General features: G+C 38.2%; 1 protein-coding gene across 2 annotated transcripts in view; it reads right to left on the bottom strand.

Moving 5' to 3' along the window:
- LOC138707588 (uncharacterized) overlaps nt 1–16,574 on the bottom strand; it is a 121,254-nt gene that overhangs the window by 17,067 nt on the left and 87,613 nt on the right. For both annotated transcript variants that reach the window (XM_069837195.1, XM_069837196.1), the window contains exon 2: nt 11,128–12,295. In XM_069837195.1, the coding sequence (XP_069693296.1) occupies nt 11,128–12,295 (1,168 nt within the window). The remainder of the gene's footprint in view (nt 1–11,127; nt 12,296–16,574) is intronic.

Here is a 16,574-nt window from a genome sequence, read left to right as displayed (position 1 = left end):
TGCGATTTAAGAAACCGCAGGTGCTATTTAGGAAACTAGTTGCCTAAATGACACCACTGATACGTGTTTCGAAAATGTCATTTTAATTAAAAAATATTAAATCAAATTCAAGGATTCTTTTTTACATCAAAGGCAAATGTTCTGGGAATGTATCTCTGTAATGGAATGCAGAAAATAAAAACTGTATTGTTCAATAAAAATTATAAATGCTAAAGTGGTGCGATATAGGCAACCTTACTCTACAACGACTAAGACACAGCAAAGGCCGAAGTCTTAGAAATCCGTATGGTAATAGACATTTGTTCGTTATCAATAGGAAATTGTGGATGCCCACAATCGTGCTGACCACAATCACGGTGGTCTCACCATTTGTCAATCTGTACTGTCCAAAATTGGAACAGGAGTAAAACCAAAATAGTGTAAAATCAATCGAAATATAAATGAAGGGGGAACACGCGGGTACCAGTATTTTTTTTAAGAAAGATCAATTTTGAATACTGTCCAAAATTGGAACAGGAGTAAAACCAAAATAGTGTAAAATCAATCGAAATATAAATGAAGGGGGAACACGCGGGTACCGGTATTTTTTTAAGAAAGGTCAATTTTGAAACAATTACACACTTCTAAGCGTAAATTTTCTCATGCGTATGAACCAATATTTCGAACAGACGAAATGTGAAGCAATTTCAAAACAAACAAGAAATAACACAGGCTGACACTTCATTTTCTTAACTACTTCAAACATACTCAGGCTTGATGCTTCTCTGGTAAATGATGGCGTCTTGCTTAAGAAACCAGGACTTAATCCCTGGAGTGTCTGCGGTTTTCTCTGCTCCCATTGCTATTTCTCCTCCACTTTTCCTTCAAAATCGTAATAAAACCCTATTGTGTTTAGAGGGGTGTGTCGCTGTATATGCTCCGGCTAGTAGGCTGCATTGTTGTGATGCTGCGTGGAAGACACGATTGTTAACTCGAATCCCGTTTGGGGCAAGGATATATGTTTCATCGTGATGTCTGTATTGAGTTACGTCGTTGTGCTGATACCACTCTATCGTCCAGTGCGTGGTCGGGTCAAAGAAAGCACGCAATTTGGGCTGAGATTGTGTCCGGAAAGGGACATAACTCCTCGGGGAAGGTGGATTTTTTTATTTTAGTTGGTTACTTAACGACACTGTATCAAGTACTAGGTTATTTAGCGTCAAAGATATTGGTGATAGCGAGATGATATTTGGCGAGATGAGGCCTAGCATTCACCATAGATTACCTTGCATTCATATTACGTTTGGGGAAAACCTCGGAAAAAACCCAACCAAGTAATCAGCCCAAGCGGGGATCGAACCCGCGCCCGAACGCAACTTCAGACCGGCAGACAAGCGCCTCAACCGACTGAGCCACGCCGGTGGCTGGGAAGGTGGAGGAACTATCATTACAATTTTATATTTAAGGTATACGCAAAAACGTTAGACTTCGCACATAAGTAGATCAGTTTAAATCGATATAAGTTAACCCAAAGTTTTGCTCTTTCGGGGTACTTTCACGTAACGTTTTATGTTTGCTATATTATTAAATAAATAAAATAAAATAAGAAAAGTAAAAGTAAAGTAAACTAAAGTAAAAAATAAAATAAAATAAATTTGGTGGTCGCAACTGGTTCTCACAAAAGAACGTTACATACAAGTAAATGGAACAAAGTCATATGAGTTAATTATTTCATGTCCTTCTTGAATAGAATATTCGTGAAACTGTAAAATGTTAAATTATTCTGGGAAAAAAAATCGTATTACTTCTAATCAACTATTACAAAACTGTAAGTCTTCAATTTCGCATACTATAATGTACTACTGGTTTTAATTTTTTAAATTAGGTATTTGATTTCTAATTATGAGCCATTTCTTGTAATACCTCCTTATTATCAATTTGTTGTTACTAAATAATGTATTTAATTCGTAAATTTTAAGTCATCTCTTAGTATAGCTATTTATTGCTTCTAAAATAATGTGTTTAATACTTACTTACTTACTTACTTACTTACTTACAAATGGCTTTTAAGGAACCCGAAGGTTCATTGCCGCCCTCACATAAGCCCGCCAGCGGTCCCTATCCTGTGCAAGATTAATCCAGTCTCTATCATCATACCCCACCTCTAACTATTATATATATATATCTTCCTATAACCATTACAGGTTGCCATTGACAAAGAGTACCATGATACAATAAATATAGAGAAATGCCTTGAGGCTTTATGACACATGTTTTTGTTATTACAGTGAAAAATAACAAATTGAAGTAGATTGAAACACAAAATAATATACGAAGTAACGTCAAGAAGATGTGAATTAAAGTTATGGTCCATGCATATAATGCGTGAAAATAGCTATTGATCCTTTGCGTGTTTGTTTTTAAAATAATGTGTTCAATCTGTAACTACAATCAGTGTATTGTTATTAGTATCTCTTTGTTGTTGCCCATTACTTTAAAAAGGATGTGTTTTTAATTTGTAATTTTAAGTCATTTTTTCTACTATTCCTTTACTGTACTGCTTACATTTGTTTTTAAATCTTTTGTATTGCCCCTACTATTATATATTGCCCTTCAAGAATTTCGTTATTCGTTAGTTGTCATTACTTGTCTTATTATTTTAATTATTGTACTTGTTCCTGAATCACGTATGTAACTTGTAACCGTAAATCATTGCTTGTAATATCTCTTTATTACTCTTAACTGTTCCATTGTTCATGAATTAAGTATTAATTTGAAAGTGAAAGTCAAACTTTGTTATATTAATCTACTATTGATTATCTTTTTCGGTCGTGTATTTACTCTGAAACGGTTAGACATTCTTGTATATCTTTTGCATTGATTATTCCTCAAATATCTCATTGATCTTTAACGGGATCCATTTTTCATTAAAGTGCATTCTTCAACATAATTCATGTGAATTGTAACTGTGACCACTATTTTATATTATAACTTTACTATTGTTTATTGGTTATAAAATATGTATTTTGATGCCAACTATAACCTAATATACCTCAGGGTGAAATAGGGTTTATTAAATTGGATAAAAAATAGTCCCTGGACGTTATAGGTCATACTAACCGCGTACATTTCAAAATCAATCTTAGATCTCCATTTTGCCACTTTTGACATTCTATAATATAATACTATCCGTAGCCACATCAATATTACTAGAATTAATACTATGACATAATGGTTTGAAGACTTGTGAGATTTTTTTGTTAATTGATAACGTATATAAATGTTTAAGTTGACGGCATTAAGCATATCTATGCCTGTCATCAATAAATTATCCGCATTGCGATGGATGGAAAACGAAAAAGTATGGGAAGAATAATTATTATTGAAGTTGCAGAGATACGGAACAGGATTAGACTGCATGCTAAGTGCTATACATACAGGGTGTTAAGGAACTCATTTTACAACGTCCAAGCAAGAAGGAAATGTTGTAAGTAGAGTCCTGTTTTTGGTTATTTCAATACAACTTAGGTGTACGTCTATCATACTAGCCTAGCTTAGCTGTTAACAGTTCACGCTACGGTCTGCCTCCGCACGCTCCGGTACTGTGTTTACATCTACTGGGTGTTCATTTCAAAGTGTGTCATGACGTCACTGTTGTGAGTCAGCGATTTGAAGCGAGTTTCAGCTTTTATGTCAGAGAAGTTGCCTATTAATCAAGGCGTTCAATCTGAACTTGAGAACGTGTACGGTATAACTTGAACGTCGTATCAACAGATGGAGGTCAGTACGGTCTGTGTGCTATCATAACCTCTTTCGAACTGTCTTTTGCTCGAGCAAGTCGTACGCAGGGTATTTGTTATCATCGGTTGCGTACGGCAACATTCCACAACACAAATCAAATGCTCCGTGTCCATGTTGACAGTCGAAGTTAATGTCAATAAATACTGTACAGTCCACACCTGTGGAGTAACGGTCAGCGCTTCTGGCCGCGAAATCAGGTGGCCCGGGTTCGAATCCCGGTCGGGGCAAGTTACCTGGTTGAGGTTTTTTCCGGGGTTTTCCTCAACCCAATACGAGCAAATGCTGGGCAACTTTCGGTGCTGGACCCCGGACTCATTTCACCGGCATTATCACCTTCATTTCATTCAGACGCTAAATAACCTAGATGTTGATACAGCGTCGTAAAATAACCCAATAAAATAAAAATAATAAATACTGTACATAAGTAATCGTCTTAACCCCCTCCCCATATCCCGACAGTAAGAAAAAAACTCACCTCAGTACGTGTTTCCAAACAGTTCACATTCCTGCCACTACTGGAATTAGAATACGTATCGGTAAGTACTCTTCGGAATGAACGCCGTACTTGATAGGCAACTTCTCTGGCACATAGGTAATACGCCTCTGCGGAAGTGTAGGAAGATTGAATTGTCTAGGCTCATCGGCTAGCCACATGACGTCATACAGCGAGCCATGACACACTTTGAACTGAACACGCAGTATTCGTGTAACTGTGTCTATAAGTCGGTGAACAACAGGAATAGTGCTCATGCACAGATCACCACTTGGATTTAATAAAAATAATAACGAAGTATTTATTTAAAGGCAGCGTATATGAAATAAAAGATAATATTTACCACGGTTAGAAAAAACTAAACATTTTCAGGATTTTCGGGAGCCTCCACATTTTGCCCACACGTGCAATGAGAAAACTATTTGAACTAAGACGACACATTTACTGAGACATATTAAACAATATTAAATGTCTATGCAATGCAAAGCTCTGTGCTCTCCGTTGAAGCAATGTAGTGATAATATCATGAGATGCGCAACAAATATAACAATATTAACCTAAGAAGCACATTCGAATTTCTTCCGGTAACTGCTTTATTAACATTATGTATTAGTCTTAGTGACATAAAAGAAATCGAAGTCTTAAAAAAAATTGAACTCAATAAACAATTCAGGCACCACATAAAATTTTTTAGTCGCCATGGCTACATGCTGTCCGGAATTTGTCTACTCCTGATTTTTACCATAAGTACTTTAGATTTAATTAAAGGTTGGAATTTAACATAAAATTAATAAATATATGTAAATGTTAGCACAAAGATGAAATAATAGTACATTATGTAACGAGCCTATAATGGTAGTAATTAAGACGTGAGTATATTTATGAAATGAGCGCAAGCGAGTTTCATAATTTTCATACGAGCGTCTTAATTACCATTATAGTCAAGTTTCATACGACTTTTTATGCTCGACCATACTTCTAACTTGAAATTATACATAAGTACTCATGTTATTCTTATCTGACTGAGGAGCGGAACTGACCTTGTGCAATACCTAGTAAATTGTGAGATGTGCGCAGACGCGAAAGTATTGATTTTTTCCGAGAAACAAATGTCATTGACCTTGATATAATCTAGAGAGTAAAATAAACATTAATCTTGATATAACCTTGAAATTGAATTAGACATTGAAAAACGAGATGACAAATTGAATTTATTTGAATATTATTTACAATTAACGCTAATTATTATAGTAACAGAACTGATTTTATTCCAAATATAGGTGATTTATTGATTTATTGTTGTCTTTCGATTGCATATCCGAGAGTAATCGATACTTGCGCTTTCATATTGCTACAATGGTATTTTCTGATTGGTGGAACACCTGAATTTTAATGAATAGGTGTACTTTAATGAGTTCCATTAAAAGGCTTCTACCAGGTGTATAATTACTACATTTCGGCATAGTCTAGCATAATAGTACATTATGCAACGAGCCTATAATGAAGGTAAGTTTCATACGAGCTTCTTAATTACCATTATAGGCGAGTTTCATACGACTTTTTATGCTCGACCATATTTCTAACTTGATATTATTAATTTTCTTTGTATCTGACCTTGACCAATGTCCCGTATGTTGTGAGATGTGACCGACGCGAAAGTATTGATTTTTTCCGAGGAACAGATGTCCACATTGACCTTGCTAGGCCATAAGAATCTACAGAGATAACATTGAAATAAAATTAGACATTGAAAAACGAGATGACAAATTGAATTTATTTGAATATTATTTACAGTTAACGCTAATTATTATAGTAACAGAACATAACCTTCTGCGACAGTATTGGATTTCCAGCCTCCGTGACTTTTCGCTAATTCTCTTTCGATTGCATATCCGAGAATAATCGATACTTGCGGTTTTATAACGGTAGAAAGCTGACCTGTCATTGGCTGAACAGTTGTAACCTGAGTCGTCATTGGCTGAAAGACCTGACCTTTAATGAGTATGTGTACTTTAATGACATGTATTAAAGGTCTGCTACCAGGTGTATAATTACTACATTTCGGCATGGTCGAGCATAAAATAATTTATGATTGCGTCTTTACGAGTCCCTACACATTACAGTCAATGACTGTCAACATTTTAAGTGTTCCAAATGAAAAATGTCTCCTTCTTTCTGATAAAACATATTTTTCTTTCCTAAATAAGTGCTTACTACCAAATTCTTCTATTAGGGCACTGATCTCCAAGCGCCCAGATTTGTTTTCATTTCGCATGTTCACTGAACGGCAGATCTGCACTGTGTATTAGGTCGGGTGCCGCCGATCTATACTCCATACATATGCTTCCTACACTGTTGCGGGTCGTTTTTAGGCTTTAGGTAACCAAACGCAGGACTCCAATTATAAGAAACACATGTAATAAACTAGTAGTCGGAAATACCTCCTTTCGCCGCTAGAGTAAACGAAAGTTCGCTCCTGATGGCTAGGCCGCCCATCGTGCACGGAACACTCGCAAGACGATGTTTGCGTTTCGCTTGACTGTTTTCATGTTTTATTTGTGTGTGGGTTTGTTTTTATTTTCCTGGTATTAGGTCTTCATTTATTTTACAGGTCTTTCACGACAGTTTTTACATGTGATTTTACATTTAAGTATTACATTTTCTACGTTAGCTGTTGACTATGTTAATCGCCACGATAGTGGCGTGAATCTTGGCGATCAGATCCTCCTCGAACTGCAGGGGGATCTCGTACACGAGGCTCTTCATGTATCTCCACAGAAATAAATCTGAGGGACTGAGGTCAGGTGAACGTGGTGGTCGGTCATATTGTAAGGCTCCTTTGTACCTATCCAGCGACCACCAAACGTTTGGGTGAGGTGCTACAGATTTATCAGCTAGCCACTCGACATATAAATGAATAGAGCGCTGATGAATCTACTTGTACTCCCTCCACAACCCCGCTCACCCAGTTCTACAGTCCACACCTGTGGAGTAACGGTCAGCGCGTCTGGCCGCGAAACCAGGTGGCCCGGGTTCGATTCCCGGTCGGGGCAAGTTACTTGGTTGAGGTTTTTTCCGGGGTTTTCCCTCAACCCAAAATGAACAAATGCTGGGTAACTTTCGGTGCTGGCCCCCGGACTCATTTCACCGGCATTATCACCTTCATCTCATTCGGACGCTAAATAACCTAAGCTGTTGATAAAGCGTCGTAAAATAACCCACTAAAATAAAAATAAAAAAAAAGTTCTACAATGGTTACTTCACGAATAGTCTGAAATGGAACGACAATTAGTCTATCGCAAGGTCAACCCTCCTATGGTCCGTCCATGAATCTTTAGAATAGAAAGACGAAACAAGACCTCTGCGCAAGTGTTATGTGGGAGGGCTAGGACCAATGATCGTTCTGGGGGGAGGTGTTGGTTGAACGAAGTTAGCAATCGCTTGCAGGGATTAGATCATTTCTATCTGAACTCTACTCTATCTTCTACCAGGAGCATCTTACCCCTTAGCGGCCTCGAGCTGTTTCTGACCGCAATACACTCCGGCACAAATACATTCCGCCCCCATATACGTGAAGTTATTCCACAGATACCTGGGACGGACCATAATAACCTTTTGAATGTCGGTCACGATGGATGGCTTACCCATTAGTAGTGATATTTCTCATGTTTAGTAGAGAAAGGATGGATTTCCGACTACAGGTTTAATATGAAAATATAGATGAAGAGGCATTACCTGGCATATAAGCTGTGCGATAGGGGAATGAATGAGCTATCAGAAAGAGTTTGTTTCATGATGGTTAATTTATAGAAATCTACAGGCACGGAAGTTCATCTCAGACTAAAACGTATCTTCCCCCTCTATCTCCATTGGTGATATAGTAACGACACATGATAAGGACAGAGGACAAGTCTTATCTCTTCTACTATATATTTCTTATAGTACCTGCGTCCTAACCTGAGACGTTGTAATATGACTTCATTAACACCCTATACATGCATGCATGCATGCCATACATACATACATAAATACCGCAAGATTTACACATTACGATTTAAATACACACACAAATTTCAAATTAATTGTAACATAATTTTGAAACTAATTGGTGATAGCTACAAGAGACTGAAATTATAATCGAAAATGGAAATGAAAGCGAGAGGAATAAAAAGAGGTTATACAATTAAATAGCTTGAATTTTATTATTTTTAAAGCATTGGAATGTAGTATTTCTAAACAAGCTATTTCTCTGATCGAAAATAGGTATAAGCGTAACCAATGCTGAGTGAACACCAAAAGCAAATACTAAAGTAATATATTGATTTTAGAATTTCTACATTCTAATTTTGAAATGTGGAAATCATTTTATGAAAGTGCAGGTGAATAATACTTAGCTGTACCAGAAGCTAGAAATTGTTCCACCAGCACTAGAGCTACGTGCGTTTTGGAGCGACTTGTGGGAATGTTCGTTTCCTGTTTTGGTTCACCCTCGAGAGAAGAACCCTCGCTAATGGTATGTTCTCTGTATAGGTCACACCCACTTCGTTCCATTGCTCGAGCAGGTGCACATCTTTACTATTTAGGGAGCCAAATATGTTATGGCTACAATAAAGGCCTACAGCAGAGTTTTTAAAAGTTTCAACATATACTGTATAAGAAACAGTTCGGAAATTTTAGAGAATAAAGCGAGGAAAGATACCATCTTAAAATATAAATTAGTGGCGATGTCTGTATTTATTCATGTATGGAAGTGAAAATTGGATCTCAAATGGGACAAGAAAAAGAAAATTTGAGCCGGAAGAAATGCGTTTTTGTACAGTAGTAGCAAAAAAACCGGACCGACTCTTGTAGCTGATTTCAGAGCCTTGTCCAGTCCAGAGCACGACAGACTGGTAACTAAAACTTTCGTGGTTCGAATCCTGCCTGAGAAGGAAACCTTTTTTTTGTTCCTTTTTCAAATTTATTCCCAATACTTTTCGATTGCTGGTAAAATTCATGTTCTGGGAATAATAAGTTAATTAAGTAGTAAAATAGAACATGAATTTTACCAGCAATCAAAACGTACTGGGAATAAATTTGAATAAGGAACAAAAAAAAGTTTCCTTCCCAAGCAGGATTCGAACCACGAAAGTCTTAGTTACCAGTCTATCGTGTTCTGGAGTGAACAAGGCTCTGAAATCAGCTACAAGGGTCGGTAAGGTTTTTTTACTGTACTGTACTGTACACTGAATTTTACTGAATATACACACTATATAATATAAACCTACGACATATGAATCAAAGTGGGCCAAAAATATTATTTTATAAAGTAAATCATGTGGACGTCGAGACGTGGAATGCTCAAGAACTAGTCGCGGGAATATCTGAAAACCAACGCGGGCTATTAAAGTCTATTTCGGAGCAGAAATAGAAGAAAATATTTAAACCGTACAGTTTATAAAGTAAGTCAGATACCGAACGCTTTGGTACTATAATTATTCATCTGGGATGCAATATACACAGTGAACCGTAAGTAATTAATTAAAGTGTAATACAGTTTTGTTCGTTTTTTCTTCTTTTTCGAAATAAAAATTGTTTAATATGAAACATCTCATAACATGTTTTGGAAAAACCATTGACTTAATTCCAACATTCGCAATGAATTTAAGAAAACAGAGTATTATACTAAGTTATTGAAATAATTTTAGTTTTGTCCTTTAAATGTGCAGAAACTTGATCGGAACAAATGTAACAATGTAAATCTCCTTTGCATAACGAAAATTTACATTTGTTCGGGTCAAATTACTGCACATTTAAAGGACAAAATTAAAATTATTTCAATCATTTATTATATATAAAGGACAAAATTAAAATTATTTCAATCATTTATTATATAAAGGACAAAATTAAAATTATTTCAATCATTTATTATATAAAGGACAAAATTAAAATTATTTGAATCATTTATTATCATAATACACAGCTCTCTATTACTTACGGTTCACTCTGTGTATGACGCAAGTTTGTCTTTTGTTTGGGTGCACGGCAAATATTTTTATTCGTGTATTTGATTGTTTTCAATGTTGATGACGTATGAGAAACGTTCACCTTAAGGACATACTTTTTACAGGTCACAGTATAAGCTAACTCATTCATACTCGCATGATTGATAGGACTCGCATTACGAAAGAGATGTTTGAATTCAATATTTCGCTTCTGCATAGGCTACGTAAAATAAAATGCTGGGCTATTTTAAGGTTATGATACAATGAACAACACCTCATTCAAGAAATCACGTTTAATGGGAATATATATACCGAGTAGGTCATGGTGGCGCTTATTAATATGAGATAGGGTGTAGCGATGGTTTTGTAAGAAGTGATACCTCGTTTCTGTGAATTTGCAGGTGAATAAAAAAAACTGTTTTAAAAATCGATTTTTCTCAAAATATACTTTTTATATACGTATATTTCAGCTTTGCAAGACCTATTCTACGACAAAATATTACCTAAATGTCCAACTTTCCGAACACAATGATGTAGTTAAACTAAATGACCCTTTTGTGGATACGAGGTATCACTTCTCAGCCATCGGTAAGCAATATAAAACAAAATTAATTACCTTCCCTCGTTTTCTTTAATGCTGACAGGAGTGATTTTAACCTTCTTTCAGCGTGAAATACCGGGAAGTATTTCTTCACTATTAAACAGTGCATAATGAATGGCTACGTTAAACTTGTTGCGATGTCTGAAGTGACAATGTCAAAAATGCCCGAGCATCACATTTCTTGAGTATTACCTATCTGGTATTCAATTTACCGAGGAGCAACTACCAAACTACCGGTATCTGTACTTCCTCCAATGATTCAAGCATACCTCTGAGCTTCTTGACTCGCGCCAAACTGCTGCGCATGCTCACGTAGCTGCAGGGCATGTCTTCGGCGCGTCCGTACAGCAGGCTGTCGATGTCTTCCTCGGCCGTGGCAAGTCGAGAGCGGTGGTAGCCCGGCGAGCTCTTGCCGCTCCCGTTGCTGGCGCTACTGTAGCAGGGGCTGTGCGTCCGAGAGCTGGGGCAGCTGGCCATGGGGGGACGCCGCTGTGGCAGAGGGCTAGAGCTGGGGCCCCCGCCGCCGGGTCCGGGCCCGGGGCCGGGACTGGGACTGGCGGACCGGTAGCCGGGGCTGCTGGCGCTGGAACTGCGGGGCCGGAAGCCCGGTCCGGGCCCTCCCGCGCCCCCCGCCGCCTGCTCGTAGCGCTGCATGGCGCTGAGGATGGACTGGCGCAGGTACATCAGGTGGTCGAGGTCGCGTGCGTGGCGCGCCATCACCTTGGTGCCCATGGCGATGCGCGGTTTCTGGGTGCCGCGCTTGCCGCCGGCGTCGTACAGCAGGGCGTCGCCCGGCGACGGCTCCGGCGTGGGGCACGAGCTCTTGTAGCCCGAGTCGATGGAATTGGAACCCGCGTACCCCACGGAATCCTTGTCGGCGTCGACGCTGTAGCGTGCGCCGGCCAGGCGGTGGTAATGCGGGCCCGGGTCCCCGAAGTCGTGGTCGTCGGACTCGCAGGGGTCCTGGATGGCGCTGATCGTCTCCAGCAGCGGGTTGGCCACGTCCGCGCGCCGACGGCTGCGGCGGTAGCGACAGCGGTGGTGCGGGCGCCTGTACACCAGGCTCATGTCGTCCTTGGAGTTGCCGAGCCGCGGCGCGGTCTCCATGTTGAACTCGACGGCCGCCGCCACGGGTGCGGGGGCCGCCATGTCTCGGCTCGGCACGGCCAGCTCGAGGGCGCTCCCCCCGATTACCTGCCGGGGTCCGGGTCTGCTGCGGTGTCTGCTGCCGGTGCGGGGTCGAGGACGGGACGCCCCCGCCGACAGGTCATCCCGCTTTCCTTTGCTGCTCCCGCCGGGACTCGAACTGGTCTTGGGGCTCTCGCTCGGCTCGCCGAACTTGCCGAAGCTGGTGTGCGTGTCGATGAACTCTTCAAATGTGGCGTACATGTGCCATATCTGCCGCGTGAAGTCGTCGCCCTGCACCGACAGCTCCGCCTGCAATAAGCATGAGAGCGACACGGTTGCAACTCTGTGCACAGGACACATTTGACAGCAGCTCGATCACCCCACAGCAGCCTGACTTCGCGATAATGGTGCAAGGGTTTTGGAGACATTTTGAAATAAATCGGCCAAAAAGAAGTAATAGTCGTCGTTTGTGTAAACAATTCGAAGATGACGCCTATAAACAGTCTTATTAGACTTGCTGTCTCTCTTGTATGACATGGGGTCAGCATGACGCCGCCTACGCAAAATACGCATTATATATCGATATAAGAGAAACTGCGCAAATTGCATATCCCTTTTCAGAGCATCTAAATGATTTCTTCCATAACACATTAAAGAACGTTTTAACTGCAAATTTAACACAACATTTGGATTTCGAAAATGGTAACCTGTGTGAAAGAGTGATAGTTTTTGCTACCTATAATTACAGCGAGCTTTTAATGCATTTAATTAGCCGCTATTAACTCGAGGTGCGTTTGAACAATAATTGCTACACATGTTTGTTTACTGTTTTATTTTGCAATATTTCTTACAATACTTAAGACATTAAGTGCCGGCGAGTTACCGGTAGCCTAAATGATTGGAGAAGATGTTCAAGAAAAACAAAGTGTGAATACTTTATGAATATTTTATTTAAAAGTATCCGATGTAATCGAAACCAGTCACATTGAACTACTTATCGGCCTCACTAAATATAATACAGGGCCGAGCAACTGAACGCTCCTTTGAGCAACGGAGAGCAGCTCTTGCTCACGAAATACTGCTGCCAGCTCTCCAGTGCGAAACAGCTGTGTGGACGCGGATTACAAATTACAGATAACTATCGCGCATGGCCATAATAGGAATTGTATTCACTATCTCAACAATTAACTGGCTTTCAATGGATTTAGAATGAACATATTTCAAATAATTACAACATTCGTGTTTGAGTATATAAATTTATAAAAATCGGTATGCCTAGGGTTTAATAAGAGTGCATACATACATAGTATGAATATTATAATGACGCTCAACTACAGTATACAGCATGTATGCATAAATGACTTACTTTTTCTATAACTACCGTCAGGCATTCTCCTAGTGACATACAATAATTCAATACTATGCAACAAAATACAAAACACTGTCAACAGTCAATATATTATAAATATCCGTGATACTTAATATTGTCCTAGTTAACGACATTTCTTAACTGGGTTATGTAGCGTCAAAATTCACTTTTAGGGACTATTAAACAATAATTTTACCGAGAGAAACCTATCACACCTGAAGGATTCTTTTATGTGGCGTAAATCACATATTTCCAGGAATGATTTTTAGTTTCTTTTTCCCGCTATACTGGAGAATTAGCACGGCCACTTTGAACCGTGCCGTTACGTTTACCACCAAATTTAAGTAAATACACAATGTCACCAACATAAGAACATGACGTTGGTGTGTGGCGTAGTTGGCGGGAGAAATTTTTTCTCTCTCTGTCTACCTCCTTCGTTCTGAACATTATTGAGAGATAGCACCACTGTTAGCGACAATGTGTATTTGCGTAAATATTGCGAGTAAATTATGACGAGTGCCTTAGATGAGAGGCTCGGGACAGAAACAGTTTTGCTGTAGCGCATGCGCGGACCTCTCATGCAGTGGGAGCGTGATCCTTACTTGAATTTATTTTTGCGTGTACTTGCAGATTAAATGATTGAGATCCCTTCTTGCTCCGGTTACAGGCCTTGCATTTACGAAGGTTATGTTATGTTAGCTTAGATTAGGTTAGGTTAGGTTAGGTTAGATTAGATTAGCTTTGGTTAGGTTAGATTAGCTTTGGTTAGGTTAGATTAGTTTTGGTTAGGTTAGCTTAGCTTTGGTTAGGTTAGGTTAGCTTTGGTTAGGTTAGGTTAGCTTTGGTTAGGTTAGCTTGATTTGATTCGTCCATGTAGTAGTTAAAATTATATAATATGACAGTTTTTGATTCGTAATATTGTTAAAAAATAATAGGCCTATAATGAAAGCGGTGAATAATTTCATAGTCCTTAAATTTTTTTTCGTAAAAGGCTAGGTATTTTTCGATAGGCCAGAAATAAAACAGCAACGCCGTCATAATTACGTACTTTACGCTTTGGCGAACATTAACCGGAAATTTACTTTCCGTCATTTTAATTGTATTCCGTGAAACACACCTTTTTTCCTGTTAATTTCCTTGTGATAACCTAGTTTATTATCTTATTACATCTTCATTTTCTTTTAATGCATTCAAAAAACCGCCGTTGTACTACATAAAACCTTGAACCAGACTAATGGAGTGAATTATTTAAGAATATAGTCGCGAATTTGACTACCACCATTTCGATTATATTTTGTTTGATACGGCTCGGTACGGCCCGGTGACTAGTGGCCAGCGAGTAGAGTCGACTATCGATATTGGTCTGCCGTGCGTATTATCCAGTTGTTCCCTTTTTCCTTCTTCAAGGTAAGGTGACAACGCAAAAATTAATTCCATTTATCTTCGTTTCTCTTACTGAAAAAAAATTCTTCATCTGTCTCATTTCTCCAAAGAATATGTGACAACTATACCTATGTATTTACAATTTAAATATGTACAATAATGAACTAAAAAGTATTTCAATGGTTGAGCTGTTTGGACTTTTTCCATTGCTAATTGTCAGAAATAACTCAACGTTCGAAGAGTGGATCTCTCTTCGTCTTCAGGTGAAAACCTACTGTTGGGATCGTTACAAACAGCTAGATTAATAAAACGTATTTGTGAAATATCAAATTTTCTAGTTGGGCAAGATATTAATAATTATTTTCTCATCAATTTTATAGTAATTATTCTCAAACTAGTAATAAATGCTGATATAAATTCATGAAACAATTGAGTGTGCACAAAAGTTATAAGAACTTAGATTTTTTCATTTGAATAAGTTTGAACTCTGTTAAGAATATAAGACAAATATACGCCTAAATATCTGCTGTATCCTACAAATTTGAAACAATCCTTATATATTTGTTCATATCTAAATATTTACAAAACGCACTAAAGAAATTCCCAATTTCTAGTAGAAGAAATATTTTTTCTCTTACCAATTTTTTAAATATTTTTCAGTCGATAAAAATGTATTAAAAATTTATTTGGTTAATTTAGGAGATTTTAGGTGTAAGTTTCTTTGAAGCATTTTCATTTCGACAAGTTTTTTCAATATTCGGAACGACGGATTTCGTCTTGTTCAATTTTAAAGTGCTATCTACTGCAATGAAATGTATGAATCCACTTCTGACCACGTGACAGAGCCAGCACCGCGCTCTCAATTGCCAGATGCTGAAGGTTCAATGGAAAATGTAATTTATTAGAATTATTAGTACGGGTTATTAATACATAGGCCTATAGAAAAAATTTGAAGTCTGTAGGTTCAGTGGTTACAGAGAAAAGGTACTTTTTAAAATTATATACAATTTTTTACTAAATTATCAAGCGTAAACAGTTACATAATTACTTTTTTTAAACTGTGATCATGCACACATGAGTATCAGCATGTACTCTATATTCTTTCCAAATTTCATGAATAAAGAGGTAATATTTCAAAAGATAAAAGCATAAGAGTAAAAATACAGATTTTTTTTCACCAAACTGGTTCATGCCCCCTTAATTGTTTCTTTCAATAGTGTGCTACCAGTTGTGAAACTCAACATCTCGAGACTTAATCTGTTTAGAAATTACTTGTAACTGAAGCTTATGTAACGGGGATACTTATAACTGTTACCAAAAATAACAGTTCAGCTCCTCCCTACTACACTAGAGCTCAAATTACATCGCTACGCTCGAGTGCGCCCCAATCACTGTCGTATTAAATCGCTCCTTGCGTATGTAAGCGCATTTCGCGAGACGATCGATCATAGAGGCAACACGTAGGGCTACATTCGAGAGGGGCGCGCCAGGCTGCAGCGAAACTTCTGCCAGTGTATTCATATCAGAGTGATTTATTGCAAGTCGGTAATGAAGTTAAATATTTGATACAGAAAAATAACTGAAAATCAAAATCGGGTTTCTTAGTGGAAATCAGCAAATTGGCGAAACAGAGCACGAGAGAGAACTGCGGAGATTTTACAAATGTATGTGAAATGATGTTTGAGGTCATTTTGTGAATCATATTTTGTTCATATAAGGAAATTTCACACAGAAAAGTTAAATTACATCCGTGAAAATTTTGGTTCTCAGGACTTACGAGGTTTTACATTCATACGAGCATGTAAATTTTAAAACTCATTTATCTCATTAAAATCA

The sequence above is a fragment of the Periplaneta americana genome, chromosome 10, assembly GCF_040183065.1.
Source record: "Periplaneta americana isolate PAMFEO1 chromosome 10, P.americana_PAMFEO1_priV1, whole genome shotgun sequence".
In the NCBI taxonomy this organism is placed as follows: domain Eukaryota; kingdom Metazoa; phylum Arthropoda; class Insecta; order Blattodea; family Blattidae; genus Periplaneta; species Periplaneta americana.
The sequence above is the reverse complement of the archived record's forward strand: the minus strand, read 5'-3'. Positions and strand labels throughout refer to the sequence as shown.